Source organism: Sceloporus occidentalis, unplaced genomic scaffold (genome assembly GCF_023333645.1).
Source record: "Sceloporus occidentalis isolate IW3139 unplaced genomic scaffold, rSceOcc1.0.p SCAF_8, whole genome shotgun sequence".
NCBI classification, from domain to species: Eukaryota; Metazoa; Chordata; class Lepidosauria; order Squamata; family Phrynosomatidae; genus Sceloporus; species Sceloporus occidentalis.
The window spans coordinates 9,091,928-9,108,653 of record NW_028316988.1 but is presented as its reverse complement, the minus strand read 5'-3'; the positions used below and the strand labels follow the sequence as shown (position 1 = coordinate 9,108,653).

Sequence of the window (16,726 nt, the reverse complement as noted above, 5' to 3'; positions counted from 1 at the left end):
TACGCAGCCTATTCCATTGCATCTGGTTGCAAACGCCAGCCTGACATGGAGTGTGTATGCACTGGCATTGCTAAAGCGATGGGACCAGGATTGTGTCCATGCAACACGGCAGACAGAAGAGCGAACAAGTCTCCCCATTTAGCCAGCAAGCCGTATCGAGCCGAACAAACCCTCCGACGGCTGGAGATGCTTTGCCACCCGAGGCAAAATACGAAGCAGCGTGTCACGTACAAAAGCGCAAATGCCGGCAGCCACAAGGAATCCCCGAGCCAAAAAAGACCTCTTTCTGTGATCTATGGTTTACCCCCGTCTCCTCCAGGAGTGAGAAACTCAAAGCCGCCTTTTTGTTGCTGGCTGTGAATTGTGTCAACCCTGGCTTTAAAATCTAAATGCTTTTAAGCCATGGCCCTGGAAGGGATCAGAGGGCTAGAAGTGTCCCCAAATTCTCCTATTCTATTCCCCTTCATGCCCTTTTTTTAGGAGTTTTTGTTATTTCTACAATGTAAATATCCTCCCCTCTCCCCATTACATCCCATTCTTAACTTCCATGAACCATTAGGCTACCAGTTTGGGGGCAAAATTACTTCTGAGCCCCACAGAGGAGCTGAGCTGATCCATCAAATCCAAGCAATGCCATGGAGGAGTCATTGGCCGTGATTTTCCGTTGTGGCTTCCATTGGGAAATGTTGCGAATCCTTTGCTACAATGCAAAGGTGCAATGAAACCCTGTTAGTGAACTGTGAAAGTCCATATCATGGCACCAAAAAGAGGGTGCATCAGGCACTTCTGAGGCACACTGGGATCTTCTGGTATACATTGGGAACTTCTGACTTGCATTGGGCACTTCTGCTGTGCAGTGGGCATTTCTGATGCACACTGGGATCTTCTGATGCACATTTGGGATCAAATGAATTTCAACACGGAGAAACGTAAGGTACTGCACTTAGGGCGGAAAAATGAAATGAACAGATATAGGATGGGTGACACCTGGCAGAACAAGATTTATATGTGTGAAAGGGATCTGGGAGTCCAAGTAGACCACATGTTGAACATGAGTCAACAGTGCAATGCGGCAGCTAAAAAGGCTAATGTGATTTTAGGTTGCATCAATAAAAGTATAGTGTCTAGATCAAGGGAAGTCATAGTGCCATTATATTCTGCTCTGGTCAGGCCCCATCTGGAATAACATTGTGTCCTGATCTGGGCACCACAATTCAAAAAGGATGTGGAGAAACTGGAGCATGTCCAAAGGAGGGCAAATAAAATGGTGAAGGGTCTGGAAACCATGAAGCCCTATGAGGAGAGATTTAGAGAGATAGGGATGTTTAGCCTGGAGAAGAGAAGGCTAAGAGGTGATATAATAATAATAATAATAATAATAATAATAATAATAATAATAATAATTTGTTTTATTTATATATCGCTATTCCAAAGATCATATGATGATAGCCCTGTTTAAATACTTGAAGGGATGTCATGTTGAGGAGGGAGCAAGCTTGTTTTCTGCTGCTCCAGAGACTAGGACCCAATGGAGCAACGGATGCAAGCTACAGCAAAAGAGATTCCAGCTCAACATTAGGAGGAACTTCCTGAGAGTAAGGGCTGTTTGACAGTGGAACACACTCCTTCCTCGGAGTGTAGTGGAGTCTCCTTCCTTGGAGGTCTTTAAACAGAGGCTGGATGGCCAGCTGTCAATGGGGATGCTTTGATGGAGAGTTCCTGCATGGCAGAATGAGGTTGGACTGGATGGCCCTTGGGGTCTCTTCTAACTCTATGATTCTATGATTGGGATCTTCTGATGTGCATTGGGATCTTCTGATGGGCATTGGGCATTCTTATTGTGCTCCACTACTTCCACTACTATGCATTGGGGAGCGCCCTGATGCCCATTGATGCTCATTGATGCCCATTGTTCATTGGGGCATGGTGCATCAACCACTCCACCATTGTACAACGGATACCCATACTTAGTAACATCACCACAGCCCCAAGGTGAATACGGACATCAGCAATGGATGCAAACTGCAGGACAAGGCATTGGATGACCCTTGAGGTCTCTTTGAACTGTATGATTCCATGTTCGTGACATTGCAAAACTGCTCAGTTCTTGCATGCGTAAGTCCACTTACAAAGACCTAAGTCCCATGCTGAATTCCAGCCATGTTCGCCTCTTATGTTGGTGCTTTGGGATGCATTGGAAAGAAGCAAGGGGAAAGGCACCTGCTCCCAACCAGATCTCTAGCCTTCAAGTGATGGAGGAAAGGCAGTTGTCAGGGTAACCACACCAGCCTTTCTTTTGAGATAGGAAGGTGAGTCATGGCCCTTTCCTGAAGAGGTGAGATGCTGCTGGAAAGAGACGCTTGTTATGCATGGAAGAGGCTCACCTCTTCAGTCAATGGCTTGAGGCAGCCAAGGGCAGGAAGGGTGACCTGTGACTTTTCCCCCTTGCCTTGCGCACACTCCAGCTAGAGCATCAACGCTTTTTGTTTTTAAAGAACGAGGGAGTCTGGGGTTTGCATGCCTAGTCTGGGTGCAGAAGAGGTTGCTGGCAAAGATATGTGCCATGTTGAATACGTAAGGATAGATGCAAAGCTTGGACTGCATTTCCCAGAATCCCCCCACCATCATGGCAACACGATTGTCACCGTAGACTAGAAAAACCTCCTCCTTGAATTGTCATGGTCAGAACTGGACACAATATTCTGACCAAAGCAGAACAGAGTGGTACTATTGCTTTCCTCAGTCTGGACACTATGTTCCTATTGATGCAGCCTAGCATTACATTGGCTTTTTGGGCTGTTACATCACACTGTTGGCTTATGTTTAGACTGTGGTTTTACCATTGATTTGAAGGGGCTACCATTTTTAGGACTCTGAGGATGGATCTGTAGTTTGGACTCGGATGCATCTGAGGAAGTCGACCAAGTTTACGAAAGCTTCTGCTCCAACTTCTTCCACAGTTAGTCTCAAAGGTGCTACAAGATGCCCATTGAGGAATGGTTAAGGGAGATGGGTTTAGCTTGGAGGAGAAAAAGGTTATGAGATAGCCGTCTTCAAATAGCTGAAGGGATGCCATGTTGAAGATGGAGTGAGCTTGTTTTCTGCTGCTCCAGAGATTAGAACACAAACCAGTGGATTCAAATTGAAGACATTCTCTACTTGTCTTTAATGTAATGTTCCTGCAGAAGACACACATTCATAAAGCATGCATATGATCACAAGTGAATCTATATTTCCCTTTCTTCCCATAAGCACAGTTTGGATAGCTAAATATCCTTTTTTTTTTAACTCCTAAAATTGGAAACAATGCAAATGAGCGGCAATGAATCATTTCATTACAAAAACGCATCCGCTTTGTCTCCAGAAATGGGCCAGTGATGTGGAACTCTCTGGAGGAGACATCTTGCTCATCTTCGGCCCAACTCCCTTTTCGGAGAAGACGAGTATTTCCATTTTCCTTCCAAAATTGCAATTTAATATAAGCGAAATTAGGGTAATTGCCAATTATGCGACAGCAAATGGAGTGGAGATTGTAATCTGAAGGCATAGTGGATTGATCCCATTTGTTTAAGATGCTTAAGGATACTCAGTTGTTCCGGTTGCACCCGCTCAGAAAGGATATTTTAGAGTCAGGGGGAAATGTGGGGAACCAAAATATTAAGGGACTGGAGCAAGTTTCTGTTGACAAAACGTCAGGATGGGTGCAGAAATAACACACTTTGGCACCACTTTAACTGGTGACAAAATGTCACGATGGCTGCATCTCCACTGCAGAAATAACACACTTTGGCACCACTTTAACTGGTGACAAAATGTCACGATGGCTGCATCTCCACTGCAGAAATAACACACTTTGGCACCACTTTAACTGGTGACAAAATGTCACGATGGCTGCATCTCCACTGCAGAAATAACACACTTTGGCACCACTTTAACTGGCGACAAAACGTGATGATGGGTGCGTCTCCACTGCAGAAATAACGCACTTTGGCACCACTTTAACAAGCGACAAAACGTCAGGATGGGTGCGTCTCCACTGCAGAAATAATGTGGTTTGGCACCACTTTAACTGGCGACAAAACGTGATGATGGCTGCGTCTCCACTGCAGAAATAATGCGGTTTGGCACCACTTTAACTAGCATGGCTCCAGCCTACAAAATAATGAGATTTGTAGTTTGGTGAGGCACCAGCACTCTTTGCCAAAAAAAAGGCTAAAGACCTTGTAAAGCTACAAATCCCAGGAGTCTGCAGCACTGAAAAGCGGTGTCAAGCTGCATTATTTCTACAGCGGAGATGCGCCCTGAGTAACCCATCCTTTGCCTTTACATTCCTCTGAGGCTTAGAGATGTGACTTAGCCAAGGTCACCCAGTGGGTTTCATGGCTGAGTCAGGACTTGAACCCTAGTCTCCAAAGTCGTAGTCCAACACTCAACTACACCATGCATTAGTATATACTTCACTTTGTACACTTGCTATACTTAACCAAGTACTGATAGAGAATCCCAGCCTTCGTTTTTACTACGAACTTTCCCCAAATACACATATATGTTCATAAATGTGCCAGAAGGAAGTTGTGATTTGCAAAAGCGGAGCGTGCGAGAAAGGGAAACTGACGGATTCACCCATCCAGGCAGAGAGCTTCGAGTGCTTAGCTCTTTTTCACAGATTGGGCTTGAATTGCTTGTGTATTCAACCATGCGTCAAACTAAGAGCAATGCCTATTCCCTGTGCTGCACATATTCCCCCTTCCACAGTGAGGTTTCCTTAGAAAAACGTGCCTCGGAGCAAGCAGACGCACGAATTGATCCCGTGTTTGCCTTCTCAGGGGCAGCCACACAACAGGGCAACGCTAAATGCAACATTCAGGAGTGAGGAAAAGCCCAGCTGTGGCAAACAGACACATTCTTTTACCACTTGAGGGAACACCTCTTTTCAGCACATGCTAAAAACAGCTCCATGTTTGACCCATATTTGCAGCGCTAAATTGAGGCTGCAGCCTCTTGTCTTCTAAAAGGCTGGTTCTTACTAACCAGCCATGTAGCAGACAAATGCAACACGGTCCTCTCTAGTGGGAATAGTAGTAGGTATTAAAGGGTAATGTGGATTATCTCAGTTACGCAAAAACAAGGTACACCAGCCTCACTGCACTGAGAATCCCTTCTGATTCTTCTGCTTCATCGAAGCCCAGGATTTTTGTCTTAAAATCCTGCCCTCTTTGCATAAGGTGGCTGTGGCTTCTGGGAAATGAAATCCAAATTCCTGGAGGACCAAGGTTTGGGAATCACTGCATTAAAACATCCGTGACATTAAAAACATGACTTCAATGACTTGAAGGCACCCAACAGCAACAGCCAGCCTGGGAAAACGAAAATGCCAGTGTCTTTTGCCCTATGGGCAAATGTCTTTTGCCTTGAAAAACCTATGATGATACAATTAGGTGCCACTATTGAAAAGACTCTGTATCCTCAGTTTTCCTCATTTGACAAAGGCACTCGGATGATGAGCTTAAGTTCCAGACTAAGAAGGAGATACTCCTTCAGGTATCTTGATCCGAAGCTGCTTCATGCTTTAAAGGTTAAAGGCAGGACTTAGAACCGAGCTCTCAGTAGTTGTGATTGAGAAAGGAATAATAAACCATGGATACAAGAGAGGAAGGGCTGTTCGATCCTTTCACCCAGCATGTCCAATGGCATCTTGTTTGATGGCTGCTTACTTTGCCATGGAGACTTCCAAGAAGATCCCCGTTTGAGGACTCTGGAGGCCGCTAAACTGCCTGCTATTGATTTTTCCCACTAAGATACTTCATCACTCCTTGTTACTTTTAAAAAGCAATGTAATCTCGTTTGGTGAACTAAGTAAGGTTTATTAGACCAACTGTAGCACAATCATACTACCGCTAGCTACAGGGTGCATTTAACAACGTTTGAGGAGGAGAGGAGGAGGAGAAAGAGGTGGTCATGATCACCATGGCAGAGGGAATGGTGGTGATGCTGGTGGAGGATAGAGGGATGGTGAGGTTGGGGGAAGAAGAACATCTGAAGATGGTGGTAGAGGAGGAGGAGGGTGATAGTGGAGATGGTGGTGATGATGGTAGAGAAAGAGATGGTGGGGTTGGAAGAGATGGTGGTGGAGAAGGAAGAGGAAGAATAGGAGATGGTAATAGTGGAGGTCTTTATGATGAAAGTCAGGAAGGAACAATAGAGGGAAATGGTGGTGCTGGAGAAGAAGGAGGAGGTGGTGATGGTGTAAAAGGTGATGGTGGTAATGGAGGAGGTGATAAAGTTAGTGAAAGGTGGAGACACATGGTGATGGAAGAGATGGGAACGGTAACTATAAAGGAGATGGTGGTGGAGATGAGGGTGATTGTGGTGGTTGTAGTGGAGGAACATCTGAAGATGGTGATAGTGGAGGAGGAGGAGAAGATGGTCATTGTTGAGGTGATGATGGTGGTGAAGGTGGAGAAGGAGGGAGAGGGAGAAATGGTGGTGCTGGAAGAGAAACAGGTGATGGTGCAGAAAGTGATAGTGGTAATGGAGGGGGTCATGATATTAGTGAAAGATAGAGGCACATGGTGATGGAAGAGGTGAAGATGGTAATGATGAAGGAGATGATGATGGAGGAGATGACGAAGATGGTGGTGGAACATCTGAAGATGGCAGAGAAGGAATAGGAGGTGGCAGAGGTGATGATGGTGGTGGAGAACCAACAAGTGAAGATGGTGGAGGAAGAGGAGATAGTGATGGTAGAAAATGTGATGGTGAAAGAGATGAGGAGGATGGTCAAGGAGGAGAGTGATGAAGGGTGGTGGTGATGGAAGAGTTGTGATGATAATGGTGGACTAGGTGATGGCAGTAGTGGAGGAATAATGAAGTTGTGAAGGCGATAGTGGTGGGGGTAGTAGGGTTGAAGATCGCATAAGACTAAGGGAGACAGAGAAAATAAGGGAGCCATGGAAACAGCAAGTCTTGCAAAATTACAAATCCCAGGGTTGCATAGGATGGAGCTAAAGTACCTGAAAGTGGTATCAAACTGCATTATTTCTACAGTGTAGATGCACCTCACATTCAGATTCATATATTATTAGCCCAGAAAGTGTGAGTTAGATTGTTCCACCTAAAAAAATATGGCCCCAAGAAAATTCTCCCCATAGCAAGTAAACGTTTCTCCCAGGGAAAGCTCCCTTTTAGAGAAGCAGGAATGTGATTCGGTGGGTCTGTGGTCTTTGTCGGCACGGATGAGAAGCCTGACCTGGCTGCTAGCTTGCTAGTCCCATAATACGACAAAAAGGTGTGGGTAATATTTTTAAAGGAAGCAAGAAAAAGGTTCCATGCTTCTTGCATTAGCTTGGAGGGTTTAAATAGGGATTTGGACAGCTAATTCTCTTTAATTCCTTTTCGAGGAGCCCCAGGCTGTAGTTTTTAGGCAGTGTGCTAATGAGAAAAACTGGACAATAATAATAATAATAATAAATCAATGATTATTCCCGTTGCTTATTTGTGTCGGCAAAGCCTAACAGCGGAGACTCCCCCCAGGCGCCATCTCAGCCCCAGGCGGTGGAACGCATCATCGTAAGGCTGATTAATGCTACACCGGCAGCAAGGAAAGTCTGAAATGTGCAACATAGGAATCCGGAGCATTGGAGGATGAGGCTTCCTGAGAGCTAGAAGAGTGGGGACCTAAGGGAATCGTTGGCTAGCTAAAGAGAAGCATGGCATCTAACCGCCACTGCTGTGGTCACCGAGGGAGAGAAGAGCATCCAGGCACAACTCCATTGTATCTGGGCCTTTGAAGCTGAGGAAAGGCCCTCTTTCTTTTGCAACTCCCATTGCTCTGGCCTCAGAGGGAGAAAAGAACAGCCCGGCACAACTCCATCAACATGCCTTAACCCTTGTAGCTGACGAAAGGTCCTACCTTTCCGACTACCATTATTCTGGCCTTGGAGGGAGAGAAGAGTAGCCAGGTACAGCTCTAGCATGCATTGGACCTTGCTACTGAGGAATGTCCCTCTTTCTTTTTCCAACTACCATTGCTCTGGACTTGGAGGGATCAAAGAGCAGCCAGGCACAACTCCATCGATCCTTAGCCCTTGTAGCCGAGGAAAGGCCCTCTTTCGTTTCCAACTACCATTGCTCTGGCCTTAGAGGGAGAGAAGAACAGCCAGGCACAGCTCCATCTGAAGGAAAGAAGCTTAGGCAGGCATGTCTTCATCATGATAGGGTTGCTTTATGGTCACTGTAAGTCAAAACAACAACAAAACAACTACTGTTTATTTCTGGTTCGATCTGTTCATGGACCCCTTTGTCCTCTTGCCTATCCATGGTGTCGTCAGCACTCTTTTCCAGCACCCCATCTCAAATGAATTGGTTTTCTTCCTAACCACTTTGGCTCAGTAATGGAGTGGTTAAGAAAATGGTTAGGAAGAAAACCAATTCATTCAGGTTGTGGTGCTGGAGAAGAGTGCTGAGGACACCATGGACAGGCAGGAAGACAAAAGGATCCATGGCCAGATTGAACCAGAAATCCACCTGGAAGCCAAGATGCTGAAGTTGAGGTTGTCGTACTTGGGTCACATCATTGGAAAAAACGATAATGCTAAGAAAGGTGAAGCAGAAAGAGAGGAAGGGTGCATGCTAGATGGATGGAGTCTATAAAAGAGGTCACAGGTATGAATTTGCAGGAACTGAGCAGAGCAGTAGAAGACAACCTCTGGAAGACAACAGAGAGCCATATGAGCTCAGCATCAGGAGAAAAAGGCAGGGCTACCCATATGCCATAAGAAATTGCTGCTCCATTGCCGATGCCCATATTATCTCTATGGGCAGACAGCAAGGGGCATGTTTGACCGCTCCCAGCGGCATGCGCGATCTATGCAACATGTCCGGGATCAAAGCGGATGCTGGCGTATGGCGGCAATTAACAAGAATCCCTTGGAAGTACCGGATGTAACGGAAAGCCACCGTCGCACTGGAGACTGCGGGGAACGTTGAAACACTGTGCCACCTTTGATTGGATTTATCTGTATTTGTCCAGAGACGTATTTGCCTCTGGAAAGGATTCATTCAAAGTGAAAAACACAGTATATTAAAAGAGAGGAGAAGAGAAACCACTCAGATTTTTTAAAAAAGAAACCCATCATTCAAATACAATTGCTGGATCAAGGGAATGTGGCTTCCAGTGCAGAGAACAACATTTCTGCACAGAGCGTGCCATTTTGTGTTCAGAAGATGGAGGCTTTTGCACATAAAAAGTGCTGGCCTGCAAATAACCATTGAATACTGCAGTTTTTGAGGACTTTCTCATTGCGGGGAGCAAAAATCAGTTAAATTCATCATTTCTGCCTACAAGGATGCAAGTTGACAAAGGTTCACATCCGTAGTGCACGGTACTTTGGTCTCCGTTCCAGAACCGTGGTTAGAAATCCCTTGTACCTCTCAGAAGAGCAGTGCGTCATGCACATAAATGTTACTGAAATGTACAACTACACACACACACAACTATCGAATCAATGTGGCACTCAGTTTGTGTGTCCTTATATTCTAAATTTGCTTAATCACTTGGGTGCCTTCAAGTTGTTTCCAACTTATGCCAACCCTATCATGGGGCTTTCTTGGCATGTTTCTTCAGAGGGGGTTTGCCATTGCCATCCTCTGAGGCTGAGAGAGTGTGACTTGTGGGTTTATATGGCTGAGCCAGGATTCGAACCCTGGTCTCCGGAGTCATAGTCCAATGCTCAAACCACACTAGTGCCCTCTACATTTGCTTAATGAATCATGGCAATTCAGTGGACTGTGGATTTGCCCTTTCTGGGGGTTGGCTCCAGCGACTGGCTTTTAAAGGGCAAATCCATAATTCGCCGCTAAATCACAACAGATTCCAGTTATTTTTTGCCTAAGAAAAGCCTTTGAAATTCAAGGCATCGCAACAGGTTCAGAGGAGACTGGAAGGCACCCCAAACCTAACAATTATACAGCCTTGCGTAGCTGCCCAAGGCGTGTTTTCTACCCTCCACTGCAATACAGAGTTTGGAAAAGTTACTTTTCAAGACCGCAACTCCAGAATGCTGGCTGGACTGGGGGGGATTCTGGGAGGCAGAGTTTCCCCAAAGTTACACTTCCCAATTCTGCTGCAAAACCATGCGCGCAGATGGCCTCTGCAAGGGGAGGATTTAAGTGCAGAAAGCCAGCTGACTCCAGCCTCGCGCAGATCCCTCCAGGTTACGCGGGACCCTCTGTTTTAAGTCTTGGCATCCTCCTGTTCCATGGTTTCTGATCCGCTGTGCCAAAGTGGAGTGGCATATGGAGAAATCGACAACTTCTGGAGGGGATCAAAATCCATTTAGAGCCAGGCCAGCTGTTCTCTACTCCGGAGGTGGCCTGGAACAAAGCCATGGAAGGCCTCATTAGGGAACCTTGGAGATGTCAGGCTATGCCACGCATTTCTGTTTTTAGTCTTTGAACATGTCTGTCAATGCGTCCGGTGCATTTAGAAAACACTCTGAAAATGTCTGAATTGCTGCAAGGACATCTCCAAGAAAGTGGGATGCAGCTGAGCGAAATGGTGTTAATGCCCCACAAAATAAAAATTCTAGCCTCCCCATAATTAAACTCCCCTCCAGGCCCCCAATTCCTAGTATTGCACTAACTTCAAAACCTTAGATAAACATTTAGACTTAGGAGTTTATCACACAAAAGAGTTTGGGAGTTTATCCTGTGAACGTCCCAGAAAAATCGCGTCGTTACACATAACGATTTCACACGAAACCGCCATTGAAGTGGTCACAAAGAAGCATTAATGCGCATCTTTTTACTTTAAAGATTTCAGCGACAGTGCATTTCCGATATCGCTTTATGTGCACAATTGCATGTGATGATCATTTGCGCAATTACTCGCCAGTTTTCGCTTTATTTGCAGGTTGCTTTAAATGTACTTTAATGCCGAAATCAGCCCCAGTGTGGTATACTCAGTACAAGTAAAGGTTGTGCCTCCTTTATCCCAAATGCTTGGGACCAAAAAGTGTTTTGGGTTTCAGAGTTTTGCAGATTTTGGAATATTTGCACATAATGATGCAATATCTGGGTGATGGGACCCATGCCTGAGCAATGAAGTTCATTTATGTTTTGTATGCACCTTATACACATAGCCTCAAAGTAATTTTCTATGGGTTGAGTCTCCCTTATCCCTAATGCTTAGGACCAGAAATGTTTTGGATTTCGTTGTTTTTCAGCTTTTGGAATATCTACATTTCTTCTTCATGGTCTCTGTGAATCACACAAATGGGTTATTCTGCGCCTGCGAAGAAAGCTCCAGAACCTTCTTGGAGATATTAGAAGCGCTGTGACGTTTTGCCGTATTGAGTTATTATGGGTAACAATTTGACATCGCACAAAACCCGTCATTAAAACGGCCCCAAAGAAGCACTAATACACATCTTTTTACTTTTAGGATTTCGGCGACAATGCATTTCCGGTATGACTTTATTAGCGCAATTTGGCCGGTTTCCCGCCTTAATCCTCTGTTCCTTTTATCTGCCACGACAGTGGCAGCATCTATGAACTCTTCAGAGATTCATTTTCCTGTCAGGCTTTAACATTTTTGGTGGCGATTTTTTTAACATCATTGTTCATATATATAGAGAGAGAGAGAGAGAAAAGGAGTGCTGCGATTTCTTAGGGAATTGCATACTTTAACGTGAGCTTTAAATTCTGAGGTAAAGTTGTCTCAACGGCAGCTTGCCTTGCCTTCGCATTTGGCAAGGCCTCTTCCTCTTCTGAGGAAATTTTAAAAACAAAATGGCCGCTTGCCTCAACTAGTGAATTTAGCAGATTGCCTTTGTTCTCCTGAGGGGAAAACATGGTTTTAAATGGCCGCCCCCTTCGTTGGCGCACTTTTTAAGTCCCTTTTTAGTCTTCAGGAGAATTTTTTAAAATGGCGCTCGCCCCATTGGCACACTTTATACCTCTTGTCTCTAAGAGAAGGTTTTTGCACTACAACTCCCAGAAGCCCTAGCCCTTTGAGATAATGACCAGGAATCCTGGGAGATGAAGTCCAAGATAATCCAAACCATTTTAGTTGGTAGCCACTCGTCTCACTGGCGCTCTTTATACCTCTTATCTGTAAGAGAAGGTGTTTTGCACTACAACTCCCAGAAGCCCTAGCCCTTTGAGCCAACAACCGGGAATCCTGGGAGATGAAGTCCAAAATAATCCAAACCATTTTAGTTGGTAGCCGCTTTGATTGTCTTGCTACAGAAAAATGGGAGACAAATGAAAGCTTTATTTATTATTGGAGGACCAAAGGTCGGGAAACACTGCTAGCGCATGTGACAAAGTGTGCATTGTACACTGAACGCACAAGTGACACTCTCTCAGCCACCCGTGCAAATTTTGGAATATTTTGGATTTGCAATTCTGGATAAGGAAGACTCAACAGTTAATAAAGTAGTTGTGGCATTTAAGGGAAAATTTGGTGCCAGGGGCAGAAATAAGACACAAAAGGACAGATTTCGTGCAGAATTCATTGCTTCGTTGTATGCTTTTGGTTTAAGAAATGCGACCAGTTATTTTAATTAATTACTTAATTTTATTTATTATATTGATATAAATACTGTAAATAATTATATACATATATATATGAGATCCCGCTTGGATTGACCATCCTCCAGACTTGTAGAGGCAGATCTTTCCAGCTGCGGGAAAGGAAGGAAAAAGTAACTCAGCGGCTCATTGCCGGCAGTTATTTTTAGAGTGTTCCAGGGCAGTGGGGCAGCCTAGTGAGCGGAGCCAGCTGCAGAGAGGGACTGCAAACACCTGGAAGAAAATCACAACCACAACCAGTTCCCGGCTTAAAAATAGCTCTCCGTTCAGACCCTGTAAATAGATATGACAACAAGAAGACTTTAATCCAGCCATTTCATCTGGAAATTAGGGACAGGTGAGAATTTCAGTGCGTTTTTTGGTAACGGAATCCACTTGGCCAAGTCACACTCTCTCGGCCTCAGGGGAAGGCAAGGACAAACTTCCTCTGAACATGGTATTTTGTGGGTTTTTTGGGCGATGTGGCCATGTTCTAGAAGAGTTTCTTCCTGACGTTTCGCTGGCATCTGTGGCTGGCATCTTCAGAGAAGATGATGTTTCTTCAAGATACAGTGTGCCCGCGTTATACGTGGGTGTGCTATACGCAGCTTTGAGCATATGCGTTCAAGCCGTGTGGGAGCATGTGGGGCACAAGGGGCAGTGCGTCCCATTGAAATGAATGGGGCACACGCCTATGGAGTTTGTGCACTGCTGCGCTGCCACGCACACGAGCCCCATTCAAGTGAATGGGGCTCAAGCATAGGCGGAATTCACCTTATGGGGGAGGGTCCACAACGGATCCCCTGCATAAGGCGAGGGTCCACTGTATCTCATTCTCTGAAGATGCCAAAGCCACAGATGCCGGCAAAACATCAGGAATGAACTCTTCTAGACCATGGCCTCATAGTCTGAAAAACCCACAAAAAACTATGGATGCCGGTCATGACTCCTCCGAACACATCTTGCCAGGAAAACCTACCCTGGTTCTAACCATGGTTTGCCGTAGAGTCACCATAGGTTGGGAATAACTTGAAGACACAACAACAACAACAACAACAACAACAACCAGAGACTCCCCATTGAACCATCCATGGGGAACTGGATTTGCCAACAAGGGTCATGGGCCCATTGCTACCATTGGCTTTTGTGGGGAATCTGGATTAAAATCCTGATCAATAAGGGTACACTTGGTTCTCCTCATCCACTGATTCTTTATCCATGGCTTCAAGCATCCACATCATTAAGATATGCATTCCAAAAACCAAACCTTGATTTTGCCATTTCATATAAGAGGCACCATTTTGCTGCACCGTTCTATTGAATGGGACTTGAGAGCATCCATGGATTTTGGGGATCCAGGAACCGAACCCCAGCGGATGCCAAGGGCCCACTGTACTTTGAATTGCTTAAAGAATAATCTTGTGGGTTGAATATTGAATAATATGGCTAAAGTGGGGAGTGAAAAGCATGGATTGCTAGCCTGATAATATTAACTATATTTCTAGAGGGCCAGCATGGATTGTGCATTGGACCAGGACTATGGAGACCAGGGTTTGATGCCACTTTGACCGCCATGGCTCCATGCTATGGATTCCTGGGATTTGCAGTTTGTCGTGGCACCAGAGCTCTCTGACAATCTGACACAAAACCACAGCCCCCAGAATCACATAGCCTTAAGCCATGGGTGCCAAACTGGATTATTTCTGCAGTGTGGACGCAGCCAAATTAGGCTGAAGTCTATGCAAGCTGATGGCACCAACTCCTTTCTTGCTCTCAGTCAGTCTTTGCAAAGGGCCACAATATCCCTTTGCGTCAACCATGTTGCTAGCTAGAATACACACATAATACATACATTTAGCAATAGCAAGTACATTGAAGCTGATGCCAATGAGGATGATTTGTTACTATCTAGATGGTGTTCGCAGAAGGTAAATGTGTTGCTACACTTAGGTTGTGTTGGGCTTTTCCAGAAAGGCGAGAAAAGGAGTGTAAATCTCTTTGTGGTCCCAGTCAAACAAGCATCATTGGGTTAAATATATTTCCCATGGGCTCCTTCCCAGTTTCACCAGGATGCTTCTGCTTCAGAGCTTGAAAACGGTTTCTTTTTTGGGGGGGGAGGGGGAACCCCACAACCTCCAAGTCACAAAAAAGTAAGACGTTCCAGTTTCCAAAGTCTGGGGACATCAGTCTGCAAAGGGAGCTTGTGGCCCCTCTGAGACTCACTGGAAGGAAGAAGTTGCTTTTGTAGACTTAAGTCTACTTCCTCAGATGCATTTGGAGGCATCTGATGCATCGGAGGAAGTGGGTTTAAGCCTTGGAAAGCCCCTGCTGCCCATGTCTTTCTTTCAGTGAGCCTCAAAGGGGATGCAAGATCTCTCTGCGTACTGATCCTACAGACTAACACGGCTATGTCTTTGGAGTCCAACTGGATGTGTGTTGGGGCCCTACTAAGGCTGCCTTTGTAAACCGCTGTGAGTCCCAATGGGCTGCTGCCCTGCTGCCAAAGCGGGCTCCAAATCCCAACCCAAAGCCTCCCCAGGAGCTGCGATCTGGGAGCGGCCTCTAGGGGGCAGCAGATGCTGCGCCGCTCTTGCGCTGCAGAGGGAGAGCCAAACCTGGGGGGGGGGGGATTGCGCCTCTAGCTCTGCTCCCCCCGTCCCTCCCTCGCAAGTGGTTGGCTCCATTTAAAGAGCCCGGGCTCCTTTCCGGGGCTGCATTGCTTGCAGAGCCTTGCAATGCGGGGCTGCGGGGGGTTCTGAGCGTCCTGCCCTTCCTCGCTCCAAGCCATGGGGGGGCCCCGGCCTCAGGCGGCCCCGGGGGCGGCGGCGGCGGTGGCGGTGCTGGGGCCCCGGCTGAGCCCTGTCCTCCTCGCTTGTCGCCCTCCTTGCAGGCCAACATCCAGCGCATGATGGAGGGCAACCAGCAGCTGGCCTTGCGGATCGACGGGGCCCTGCAGGCGGCCGGGCAAGAGGTGGGCGCCCTGCGGGCCGAGCTCAGCGCCACCAGCCGCCGCCTGGCCGAGCTCGGCGCCCCTTCAGCCGGAGCTGCAGCAGCCGGAGCCGGAGCCGGAGGAAGCGGCAGCAGCCCCAGCAGCACCAACGGCAGCCCCAGCGCCCAGGAGATGGCCGCCTCTGCCTCTTCCGGGGATGCCAGCCAGCCTACTCTCCAAGGTAAGACACAACACACACACAGACACACACACACTGCAACCTGGGAGAGGGAGGGGGCTCTTTGCCAGGAAGAATCAGGCCCTTCAATAGGACGGATCGGGCCCCTTACTAGGATGGATCGGGTCCCTTCCTTGGTTCCTCTGATCGGGGGTTTGGAGGGAGATCTAGTACCTCCCCCCTTGCCCCCCAGTTTAGTATTGTCTAGCTGCCTCTTCTTTCTGTTAGGGCGATCCACAGGCTGACTCGCGAGTAGACCCCCTTGGAGTGGCCGAGGGGAGATTTGCTTGCTAGGAAGCAAGCGCATGGGGTTGAGCAGAGAGGTGCATACACACATACCCAGGCACCCCTCCTGACTGCTTGCTTGCTTGCTCACGAGGAGCTCCACTGTGTTGCAAGGGGACTGGCTTTGTAAGAGGCGTGCATGGTAGAGACATAGAGAACTCTCCTGGGCCAGCCTCTTGCTTACCTACACTCGAGTAGCCCCATTGGTTTACATTTTGGGAAGCCTGCATGGATGTGATTGTTATGTATCCAGATCCACACAAAGGCGCACACCGAGCTCTCCCTGGACAGCCGCCTTCTTGCTTACTCACAAGTAGCCCCGCTACCTTGCAAGGCGTTTTGTTTTCTAGTAAGCATTAATGGTACTTTAATGCACACACATAGTGGATTGCAGCCTTACAGTCTGGGAATTGTTGCACTTTCCTGTCCCATGTGGTTCTGGGACTGCAGCCATGCAATCTGGGAAATGTTGTACATTCCTGTCCCATGTGGTTCTGGGACTGCAGCCTTGCAACTTGGGCATTGTTGCACTTTCCTGCCCCATGTGGTTCTAGGACTGCAGCCTCACAACCTGGGAATTGTTGTAGTTCCCTATCCCATGTGGTTCTAGGGCTGCAACCTTACAACCTGTGAATGATGGCACTTTCATGCCCCCCACGGATGCTTTCTGTGAGGTAAACCACACAGGCCTCCATCCTATG

General features: G+C 46.8%; 1 protein-coding gene across 4 annotated transcripts in view; it reads left to right on the top strand.

The window, feature by feature from the left end:
* KAZN (kazrin, periplakin interacting protein) overlaps nucleotides 1–16,726 on the top strand; it is a 182,610-nt gene that overhangs the window by 57,591 nt on the left and 108,293 nt on the right. For 2 of the 4 annotated variants that reach the window (XM_089534459.1, XM_089534461.1), the window contains exon 3: nucleotides 15,464–15,743. The exons of 1 other annotated variant lie outside the window; for it this stretch is intronic. In XM_089534459.1, coding sequence (XP_089390585.1) covers nucleotides 15,464–15,743 — 280 coding nt within the window. Of the gene's footprint in view, nucleotides 1–12,907; nucleotides 12,932–15,463; nucleotides 15,744–16,726 lie in introns of those variants that run through there. One more of the 4 variants, XM_089534462.1, reaches the window with a different exon arrangement.